Genomic DNA, 11901 nt, shown 5'->3' with positions numbered 1-11901 from the left:
GATTCTTGCTTTGGAAGCTTCCTCTCAGGGGTGTACTCCACCCTGTGAGGTGTGGGGTGTCAGACTGCCCCTAGTGGGGGATGTCTCCCAGTTAGGCTACTCAGGGGCCAGTGACCCACTTGAGCAGGCAGACTGCCCCTTCTCAGATCTCAACCTCCGTGTTGGGAGATCCACTGCTCTCTTCAAAGCTGTCAGACAGAGTCGTTCGCGTTTCACAGGCTTCTACTCCTTTAGCTGAGCCCTGTCCCCAGAGGCGCAGTCTACAGAGACAGGCAGGTTTCCTTGAGCTGCTGTGAGCTCCACCCAGTTCCAGCTTCCCAGCGGCTTTAGTTACCTACTTAAGCCTCAGCGATGGCGGGCGCCCCTCCCCCAGCCTCGCTGCTGCCTTGCGGTTAGATTGCCGCAGACTGCTGTGTTAGCAAGGAGAGAGGCTCTGTGGGCGTGGGACCCTCCCGGCCAGGTGTGGGATACAATCTCCGGTGTGCCGGTGTTACAGCGCAGTATTGGGGTGGGAGTTACCCGATTTTCCAGGTGTTGTGTGTCTCAGTTCCCCTGGCTAGGAAAAGGGACTCCCTTCCCCCTCGCGCTTCCCAGGTGAGGCGATGCCTCGCCCTGCTTCAGCTCTCGCTGGTCGGGCTGCAGCAGCTGACCAGCACCGATTGTCCGGCACTCCCGAGTGAGATGACCCCAGTACCTCAGTTGAAAATGCAGAAATCGCCGGTCTTCTGTGTCGCTCGCGCTGGGAGTTGGAGACTGAAGCTGCTCCTATTCGGCCATCTTGCTCCGCCCTCCGGAATTAAAGTCTTTACAGCCCCTTAGTCCTGACATTTCCATCTCCTTGAGCTGAAAATAATCAAATTGAGGCTGACAGGGGAGTCTCCCCAGGTTGCAGAGTTCCTGTGAATGAGCCTCTTCCATCTAGGGGACACCTGCACACCCGCAAAGTGCTCTGACCTGGGGACAGTGACAGTGTTGTGGTGAGGGGGATCCAGACCTGTCCTTCAAGAGCCTACCTTCTGTCTGGGGGTCAGGTAGATGGCTTGCTGGGGAGGGCCACCGTCCTGGGGGCGGATAGGGTGGAGGGTCAGGAGAGGCCTCACAGGGAAGACTTATGCTACAGAGGGGTTATTTTCCTCAGGACTTAACAGGAATAAAACACCTAAGCTAAGTTTTAAAGTAAGGCCGGGTGCTCACGCCTGTAATCCCAGAACTTTGGGAGGCCTAGGTGGGAGGATCGCTTGAGCCCAGGAGTTCGAGACCAGCCTAGGCAACACAGCTAGATCCTGAAAGGTAGGAAAGTTAGGCTGAGAGGGTCGAAGCCCAGTCCGCCTCCTGCTCAGGCCACCCCTGCGCCCTGGATGGGGCTGCCTGGGGCCAGGGGGAGGGTCTGGAGTGAGCGGCAGTGGAGGAGCTGGGGCCAAGGTGAGCCCAGACCTTCTTGTGGCCTCTCTCTGGACCTGGCCCCGCTGTGGCAATGATTTCCGGTGCCTACAGGGGCAGGGCTGGAAGCACAGAGAGGTGCGGTGGGGGACCGCGCCCCTTGTCAGCGTCAGGTGTGGGTGCAGGAGGCCTTTGCAATTTCACAGTGTTTATGATTTATAGCCGGGGAAAGTGAGTCGGAGTGGTCACTAAAGAGTAGATTAATGATTCCATTATCACACATCTTAGGTTTTTAGCTTTCTGGAAACGAATGTTCTTTCCTTTAAAACATGACGGCTGGCCTTCTCTGTGAACGGCTGGCCTCCGAGCGTTTCCTCTGGAGCTGGTTTCTGGTGTGCCTGTGAGATAGGTGGAGGGGCTCTGCGGCTGATCTGGAGCTTCCAGAAGCAGACCTGTGTGTTTTTCCATTGGATGTGACGTTCCATAACTAAGGGATTAGTGGACCCTTTATTGTTCTCAGTCTTCCTAAAATGATGAGAGGAATTCCTCCTAGACTCTAGAAGATGCTTTAGAATGAGCTAGAGAGATTTTAAAAAATAATCTTGATGAGGCTTTACAAAAAGAAAGATCAATGGCCAGGGCTTACGTGCCATGTAAATTGACACTTGAGACAAGCTAGCCAACAGCCATACTCATTCAAAGATGAATAAAGAGAAAAAGAAAATACACTGTGTGTCCTGGGAAGAACTTCTGGGGCTTAATGGAAATTAGGAATTACCCTGATAACTAAGGGAAGGTTTACTGATAAGATTAGAAAAGAAAATTTAAGAGGAAAAAAAAAAAACTTATCTTTCGAAAAACACAAGAAACCATCAATAAAATGCATTAAAAATTCCTATAAGTACTGTGGCACTAAAATTTTAATTAGAAAATTGGCAGAGCAGTGTGCTGGCAAAAAAAATTAATTAGCAATTAATTACATACTTCTAACTTAATCTAAATTTAATTTCTAATTAAAATTAGGAAAAAAATGCCCACAAACATATCAAGCTAATTTTAGCCTCCTATCTGCTGAGAGCATGTACAGGGCTTTGAAGTAAACAAATTTGGCTTGCAGCCAACTTATCGTGTAAATTTGAATTCAAGAAAATAATATGTATATGCATACAAGAGCCTGAATAGTTTTTTTTTTTTTTTTTTTTTTTTGAGACGGAGTCTGGCTCTGTCGCCTGGGCTGGAGTGCAGTGGCGCAATCTTGGCTTACTGCAAGCTCTGCTTCCTGGGTTCATGCCATTCTCCTGCCTCAGCCTCCTGAGTAGCTGTGACTACAGGCGCCTGCCACTACGTCCAGCTAATTTTTTGTATTTTTAGTAGAGACGGGGTTTCGCCGTGTTAGCCAGGATGGTCTCGATCTCCTGACCTCGTGATCCGCCCGTCTCGGCCTAATCCTGAATAGTTTTTTATCTCCAAGTTCTCCCTGAAGCTTTCTTAACTAGCTGATGAATGCATCAAGGAAATATCAAGCCGTGGTGAAGGTTCAGTGATGTAAATGAGTAATCGGAGTGTCCCTGAGCCTCCCCTCTACCCCCCTCTCCTAAATCTACTAATTTATCTCCTCTAAGCCTCTTATGTCCACCTCCACCCACTCCCCGACTCCAAATCCAAGCTGCAAACTGCTAGATTTTTGAGACTTCTGACTAGTCTCCACGGTCTTTCTTTGACTTCAGTTGGGGAAGAGAAGAGTAACACACAGGCGTGAACACATCACTCCAGCCTGGAATGCCTCTGGGTCTCCCCTTCCAGCCCTGGGGTGGGAGCTCCCCTCCAGGTCTTGTTTATCCTTGGTGCTTCTGCTATCTCCAGTGTTCTCCCTGAGCCCTGTCCCCTCCCTCACAGCAGCCATTTCCCCGGGGAAACCTCTCTGCCCACATACAGCCCATGCCAGTCTCCACGCTTCCAGCAGCTGGCACTGGGCCAAGTGGTCATGCATCTGAACCATGGCCATCCTCCTCATCTGTCCCCGGGCATGGGGAGCAGTCTGCTCATCATCCTAGCCTTAATGTAGCCCTTGGTCAGTATGTAGTACCTGTTCAGTGGTGTTTGTTGAAGGAATGAATGAATCCTGCAGTGCTGTGTTGCAGTTGTCCACAGGCTTCCCAGGACTTCACCCCGCTGGGCCTGCGTTTCGCTGTTCCTTGAGTTCTCTGCATGGATTGAGTGTGCACCAATGCTGTGGGACACACCAGCCACACTGAGGTCTGGCGGGCAGTTTGGGGATGAGCAGGTCCCATCTTGACCTCATCCTTCAGTTGGAGGTCTACCAGCGGCATGAAGTTTTCTCTAAAATCCCGGGGTTGGGGTGGGGAAGGTCTGATTTCTTTCCTGCTCCCTTGGAGCTTTCTGCAAAGCCTCAGTGTAATACTGCTCACTGAATTGTATATATTTTAATGTGAATTTGTGCCTCATTTTACTGCCCCCTGCTTTGTACCACCCTTCAGAGGTATACGCAGACACCAAGGGGATGCAGAGAGGGCTGCAGCGGCCTTTCTGGAGAGAGAGACGGCAGCTGAAGCTGAGGGCCAGCTGGGGCAGCAGAGTGGGGCTCTAATCTGTCTCTGCAGAGTCATCCCATGTTCAGCCTGCAGGGCAGGGAGGTTGCAGAACATTCTTTTCCAGGAGGGAGGTAGGTTTATTGACCTTCAGGTTCCTGGAACTCTGTGATAGATCCCACAGGCTGGAAAGTATGGTGACTTGCCCTCAGGGTGCTTGCAACTTAGAGAGAGAGGAGAGAGGAGAGGATCCTTGTGCTCTAGAAGGCTGTTAACATTTCTGCCAAATGCTCTGGTAGAGGCAGGTTCAGAGGTCCAGGAGCACAGAGAGGAGGAATACTTTACCTCTCACTATAAGGGCTGGCTGGGGAGGCTTTGTGGAGGACACGGCACAAGGCCAAGAAAGAGAGAGATGAGAAGAGACAAAGGCCCCAGCAAAGGTGGAGGAGCCAGGGAGTAGTCCTACGTTGGGAGCACAGTGTCCCAGAGAGTGGCAGGAGGTGACTCCAGGTTGCAGCAGATAAGTTGGGGCCTTTAGTGCTGGCCTAAGGAGGCTGAACTCAGTAGAAGAGGAACAGGTGAAGATATTCTACCTGACGATGGAGTAACGGCTGCATCAAAGAGAGGAGACCTGCGGAGAACCATGATGAGTTCATGCACGAGGGTGGTCGAGGGCAGGACCCTAGGGCAGGAAAGAGCTTTGGGGAGCACAGCGAAGGCTCTCCCTTACTCTAGAGTGAACGACTTGGGAGGAGGAGGAGGCTACGCTGAGCAGATGCTGCGGTCTGAGCTCAGCCCCTCCCCTTGCCAAAAGACAAATGAAACTTCTATGACTTCATCTTACTCAGAGACTCTGAATCTTTCAGGAGTAGTAGACACAAATTTTCCCCTGTCTGTCCCTGTGCCTTTCATACAGATGCAAAAACATGAATCCAATTCGTGCTTGAGAAAGGTTTGTTCAAGGAGCAGACAGATCCTAAAACTTGCAAAATTGATGAGTTTGGGCTAACATCATTGGGTTGCTGCTCTGAGAGTTCTAGAAATGCTATAAAAAGACAACTTAGAAAAATGGTGGAAACATAGGCTCTGGAGCCAGCCTTGCCTGAGTTCGGTTCCCAGCTCTACCACTTAGCAATTGTGTGACCCTGGGCAGTTACTTAGCCTCTGAGTGCTTCAGCTCTTTCGTGTATACAGAGCAACATAATAGTATCTGTCTCCTACAGTTGGTTCAGTGATTAGAGCTGGGCCTAATCAGCACTGTGTATAGAAGTTGGTTTTTACGTTTGTTTGCTATTGCTGTAGAATTCAAATAGTTCAATATCAACAAAACCAAGGTAACAAAGGGGAGTTGAAAAGAAAATAATTTGATCATAAATCCAGGCACAAAGCTTGTATATAAAATTAAACATGAAAAAAAGCCTTGGCTAGTAAAAACAGAGTTTCTGGCAGAAGCATTATTTTCCATTGTAAATACCATGGTTATTAAGTCCTTGTGTGATTTTTTGGCATCTTTTCATTTTTGGAGGATATTTTTAATAGTTTTGTTTCCTTCTGACTACCCTTACATGACTTCATAGTGCTGTGGAGGGGAAATTATGGGAGTAGAGAGGCCTTAATATAGAATATTAAATGCATGGTCTCAGAGTGTTTTAACAATGTTGTCACGGGAGTACTCAGAACGCTGTTTCTAGTGAGTTTTTGCCACACTTACAAGTTGTGACACTTTCCAAGCAAAATATTACATTTTAGAAAGTTATAAGGAAGGAGTCATGATCTGGATTATATTTTACATTATATTATATGTGTCTTTTCTTTTTATAATTTTATTTACTAACTCTGACTTTTATAATAAAGAAATTTTAGCATACAGTGAATATCTGGCATATCTGGAAGGGTGCATTTGGTAAGCCATTTTGGACTACGTAGAGCAGGGGTCTGCAACCTGTGGGCTCATACGGGTCTGTGGCCTGTTAGGAACTGGGATGCACAGCATGGGGTGAGCGGTGAGTGAACATTGCCACCTGAGCTCTGCTTCCTGTCAGATCAGTAGTGGCATTAGATTCTCATAGGAGCATGAACCCTATTGTGAACTGCACATATGAGGGATCTAGGTTGCACGTTCCTTATGAGAATCTAACTAATGCCTGATGATCTGAGGTGGAACTGTTTCATCCTGACCCATACACCCTGCCCGTGGAAAATTGTCTTCCATGAAACTGGTCCCTGGTGGCAAAAAGGTTGGGGACTGCTGACTTAGTGTAATCGTGACATAAACAAAGAACATTATTCCTATGGTTTTATTTAAAATATCTGGCTCTCATATCAGTGTGAATATGATCTGTTCAGACTATGAAAGAGTTAAGGTTAACATGCGATTGAAAATTTACTTCATTATAAAATTTGGCTATGTTTACCTGCTTTCTATGAAAAAACTCAAATTAACCAGATATATGATTCCAAATATCTAGGCAATGCCCTTAGGTATGCAAAAGTCGATTTTCGTAATTGCCTTACTCTTGGTTGGAACTGTATAGACACGTCTTTGCCTTGTCTACAGTCCCACCCAGTGGCAATGTTATTTATTTTATTTTATTTTATTTTTGAGACAGAGTCTCACTCTGTCATCCAGGCTGGAGTGCAGTGGCACGATGTTGGCTCACTGCAACCTCTGCCTCCCAGGTTCAAGCAATTCTCGTGCCTCAGCCTCCAAGTAGCTGGGATTACAAGTGAGCACCACCATGCCCGGCTAATCTTTGTATTTTTAGTAGTGGCCGAGTTTCACTATGTTGCCCAGGCTGGTCTCATACTCCTGGACTCAAGTGATCCACCTGCCTCAGACTCCCAAAGTGCTGGGATTACAGTTGTGAGCCATGGTGCCTGGTCCCACTGTCAATTTTAAAGGGCTGTAAGTCCTCCCGGGCAAGCACTATGCTGAAAGTTTTGTTGCAAATGCTATTGTTAATCTAGTTTTCACCAATCTGATCTGCTCCATTAGCTTCAAAAGACACCTTTTCATTTGTTTGGGTTTGTCTTTGAAGGCCTTCTGCCTGCCACAAGCAATCCTCTAGAATATGGGCCCGTGCTTGGCTTTTCTACACAAACATGAACAATCTTAAATTACTGGGAGACATTCATCGCCTCCTGCCAACTAGAGGGAGAAGAGGCACATCCTGGTGAGAGTGGGACCTTGAGCTCCTCTCGGCCTTGCTTGGGCCTTGGTCCAGGAGGTTATGGGAAGAAACTGGTTTAAAGCTGACCTCATGGGTTCGCTATTCTTATGTAACACTTAGGAAGAGCAGAGACCCACGTGGTTCAGTCCCAGAGCAATGTTGTGGTCAACAGAACACAGTCCAGCTACCAACAGTTATTTCAAAATAATTCAAGTTCTTTGTTTATATTTCTTTTAATAAAAGAAACAAGACAAAAAAAGGAAGGGGTGGCCGAGCTGGAAACCTGGCTTTAAGTCCCAGTTCTTTCCCCTCAGGGGGCCCTCAGGTGGGCGCCTGCTTGGAAACCTCTCCACCCCCCCAAACACCCCTTTCCTCCCTGAGTGTTCATTTGTTGATCCAGATTCTGAATAAATGAAGTCGCACACAATCTACCTGGCAGAAAGGAAACTGCCTGGAGGCCAGGGGGCTGAGGGGAGGCCCGTAGCAGAGCAGGTGCGCGACCCCGCAGTGAGCAGGGAGGGCAGGCTGGGTGGGGACGCTCACCACACAGAACGACTCTCCTCCCCTCAGCCCTGAGACTCCAGGCTCCCCTGTTCCACCCTCCCAGAGACCCTGCCGGTCCTCCCCGCGGGGCTCCCTCGAAGCTTGGGGAAGGGGCGGGCTGCGTCCTCAGGACCTTTCTCAGCAGCCACAGCAGCGCATCCCAGCACCTCCTCCAGGAGCCCCGCCACCTCCTGCCACCCGGGCTTTCCCCACAGCACAGCGTCCCCTTGTCCCCGGGCTGGAACAGTTGTCCCCGCAGACAGTGCAAAAGGGAAGTCTCTGTTGCGTTTCCATGCAAGCTGTAGGGCGCTTAGAGCTGCTGGGGGAGGAAAAGAAAGAAGAAGAAATACAGTAAGTGTGAAGTGGGTACAAAGAAACCAACATGGAGCTTCCGTCGGCCTAGAGAGGAGCCCCGGGACAAGTGCACTGGGCCTGCGTCATCGCCTGCCTTCTGCGGGCTCCAGACCCTCCAGAGGGCCCCCTCCCCACCCACCACCTACCCGCGGCCCTCCCGAGTCTCCCTTCACCCCGCTCCTAACCACCGAAGCCCTCCCGAGGCCCCTGGGCTCGTGCTCCTCTGAATTGCCTGCGGCTGAATCCAGGTGCGGCCTGGGACTAGTTTCCGGGGGGTCGTTCCGAACCAAGGGGAAGAAGGCCTTTCATGAGCATCTAACGAGTACATCCTCACTTCGTCTTCTCATTCTGTTCACCCAGCGCCTGTGACCTGGACCCAGCCCGCGGGGCACAGACCCTGGCTCTGGGCACCCCTGGTGAGGGCCTTCTGCACCAGAGCTCCGCACAGCACCAGCCAGCTCGCTCCCGCAGCTTCAGTTCTTTTGTTGCAGTCCTGAAGGGTCAGTCACCTGAGCATCCATGCTGCCAGGTGACAAACCCAGGCATGCAGAGATGTACATCCTTTACCCAGGGTAACACGATGTGGAGCTGAATCCAAGTCTGGGAGTCTGGTGACCGTGTCTGGGCTCTAACCACACAACCATTTCACAGTGAAACAAATTGGGGACTGGCCTTTTCCTGAGTGGCCTTAAAGGTGCAGTGGCCTGCAGCCTCCTGTCCAATCCCCACCATTGACAAGTACATCGATGTCCCACAGCTGTGCCACTAGAGGCTGTTTGACTGTGGTAGTTCACGTGTATCTGCTTAGTAGTCCTCTTTTGCCAGGCTGTGTGCTTTGTGTGCCGGTTCCAATTTAAGTAAAAATCTGGATATTCTTGGTTATCCCACGTGGGGTAAGGACTAAGCAAACTCACATCCATCACCCTGGCCAGGGCCTGAGAGCAGCAGCCTCTGGGCCGGGGGCTCTGTTACTAGGACTCTGGGCGTGGGGGGAAGGGAGGGACTAGCCCTGTTACTAAGAGTTAGGGACCAAACAGTCAGCAGGCCCAGGAACCCCAGCAGAGCTCCACCGTAAGTGAATGTCTAGTTCGACTATATTTTCTTGTAGAATCATTAACTCCAAAAAAATTGAACTGAATCATGTATGATTCACAAACACACGACTTTACCATCTCACCAGAAACACTCTTACCACAAGGACACTAAGTCGGTTCTGTAAAATGTGGACTATACGATGCACCTCACAGCCTTGCAGGCTCCTGTTTTTCTTTCTTTTTCTCTTTCTTAGGATTAGAATGAGTACATGTAAAGTGCTTAGTGTAGGAGGTGGCAGAGAGAGTAGACACTCAATAAATAACAGCAATTGTAAGTGTACAAAGCGGGCCATGTACCTGGCATTGCCCCTCACCCCTGCCTCCCATTCTAAGCAGCCTGTTGAGCACCTGGTAATTCCTCACTTGAAAGAGATTACAAAGAGGTTTGTTTGGTTTATATTTAAATTTTTTTTATTGTGGTAAGATGCACATAACAAAATTTGTACGTTCACATTGTTGTACAACCTCATCACCATCTATCTCCAGAACTTTTTCATCATCTCAGACAGAAACTCTGTCCCCATTAAACACAGACTCCCCATTCCCTCCTTCCCTCCCATCCCTATCCTCTGGTAACCACCATTCTACTTTCTGTCTCTCTGAGTTTGAGTACTCTAGGTATAGGCTATAAAGAGGTTTGATCAACACAAACCATAATAAACCTTAAACCTATAGAATTTAATTAAAGGGTTGGTTTCTCCCATGTCTTCACACAGCTGTCACTCTTCACAAAAGTTTCTAAATCAAAGAAGGAGAGTAGGGACTCCTTGCCTTGGGTCTGCAAGACTTTCCCAGCTGTGAGATTGCTCACCGGCCAACCTTGAGCCTCTTAGCTTCAGATCTTCCACTGCTCCACTGTCTCCTCCCAGCTCTTGCTGCTCATGCAAATGCTGCATGATCAGCCACTTCCCAAACTTGGTCCCACTGGGAAAAGGTGCTCAGTTTTTCCCAGCATTGCTACCATTTGTTTTTTTTCTGTTATTCCTCCCACAGGACATAAGCCTGTACTCTCTGGGTAACAGAATGTTCTTTCACATTGTCCTCAGTTAAACCCTGGTCAACCAGTGCTTCTCTGAAAGTGACCAATTAATTCATCCAAGGACCAACTATCAGAAATAAACTTGCTAGAAATCATCATTTATGATTCAATTTGCAAGCAAATCAGGAATTGTGGATCAAGAGTGTGTCCGAAGTGTGGTGTTGAATCATTACAGTCGGGTCAGACCTCTCATCTGATGCCTGCTGTAATATTATTCCTAGTATTTGCCTGAGAATGGAAGCTTTCCACTTAGTTACAGGAGTCAGACTTCCACCTCCTCCCGTACTTTGTAGCAAAGGCAGAAAGAAAGAAGGAGGAAGAAAGGAAGAAGGAAAAGAAGGAAGGAAGAGAAAAAGATGCCCTATGGCAAAATCCAGTGACGAGATTTCCATTTTTGGCAATAGCCAGAAAAACCAAACCTGTGTAGAACATCTAACAATGCTGGATAGAATATTTAAAATGAATCTTTAAAAATGCGTTGTTAATCATATGTGAAAATAAAGAATATCTGAAAAGCCTGGAAGTGATGAAGAGGTTCAAAGCTGGAAACAGTAAGTGAAACTGGTAAGATAAGCAATTGTCATCCAGTTTTGGTCCTGGGAGTAGGGCGGAGGACAGGCAATCAATATCCTCTTTAGAGGGAGGGATCTGAAGCTGGGCTTTTTACAGCAGCTGGATCTAGAGCTGGGATGTGTGAACTACAACCTGCAAGCCAAACGCAGCCTACTACCTGATTTTGTAAAGTTTCATTGAAACACAGTCATGCCTTTCCTTATCATATTATCTGTAGTTGCTTTTGCAAAACGAGGGCAGAGTTGAATAGTTGCAGCCGTATGGACCACAGAAGAGAAGAAATTTACTACCTGGCCCTCTATAGAAAAAGTTGACTGTGATTCTTGAGTAACAGAGTAGGGAAAGACATTTGCCTAATTTGGTTTTGGTTTTGAGTGGAGGGAGGGAATAAAGGGAAAAAACAATCAATCCTTAGAATCAAAAAGTTCAATAAAACTGAGAGAAGACATTACAAACAAACCAAACCAATGCCAAAAGTGAAAGAGGGCACAATTACAAATAGAATTATAATTCTATGTGTAATAATAGAAAGGTAATAAAATAGAATATATTGAACAACTTTACGACAATCAATCTGGAATCAGGTGAAGTAGAAATATTTACAGGAAATATAAATTACCAAAACTGACTCCAGAAGAAATAGTAAGGCTGAATCATCCTATGTTTATGAAAAATGTGAATCCTTAGTTAAAAAATATCTCTCCTTAAGGTGAACACTAGTTTTGTATGCCAGTTTGAATACTCAGAGCTGAAAATTCCAATCTTACATAAAGTTTTTGAGAGTTTTACAGTAAGACTAGAGAACCAATTCATATAACAAAATCAACTCAAAATGGATGAAAAACCTAAACATAAGACCTGAAAGAGTAGCACTTCTGTTTAAATTTAACTTTAAATGGTCACATATTTAAATAGTGACTACCATACTGGACAATCCCACTCTGAAATCTAGAGGAAATGGGAAAAGCTTCTTGCCATTGGTATTTTGTTGCCATTGCTTTTTGATATAACCCCAAAAGCACAGGCAACAAAAGCAAAAAAGAAAAAAAAATTGGAATTATCAAGCTAAAAAGCTTCTGCACAGGAAAGGGAACAATCAACAGAGTGAGGAAACAACCTGCAGAATGGGAGAAAATATCTGTGAACCATACATTTGATAAGGAGTTAATATAAAAATATATAAGGACCTGAAATAACTC

General features: G+C 47.2%; 1 protein-coding gene across 1 annotated transcript; it reads right to left on the bottom strand.

The window, feature by feature from the left end:
* Positions 1–7409: 7409 nt before the first annotated feature.
* Positions 7410–8517, bottom strand: LOC111531318. Its single transcript, XM_023198545.3, is given in 6 exon segments — positions 7410–7534; positions 7537–7561; positions 7564–7632; positions 7634–7746; positions 7749–7961; positions 8136–8517. Coding segments are annotated over 6 exon segments (927 nt in total).
* Between the last annotated feature and the right edge of the window lie 3384 nt (positions 8518–11901).

Source organism: Piliocolobus tephrosceles, chromosome 9 (assembly GCF_002776525.5).
Source record: "Piliocolobus tephrosceles isolate RC106 chromosome 9, ASM277652v3, whole genome shotgun sequence".
NCBI lineage: Eukaryota > Metazoa > Chordata > Mammalia > Primates > Cercopithecidae > Piliocolobus > Piliocolobus tephrosceles.
The sequence above is the reverse complement of the archived record's forward strand: the minus strand, read 5'-3'. Positions and strand labels throughout refer to the sequence as shown.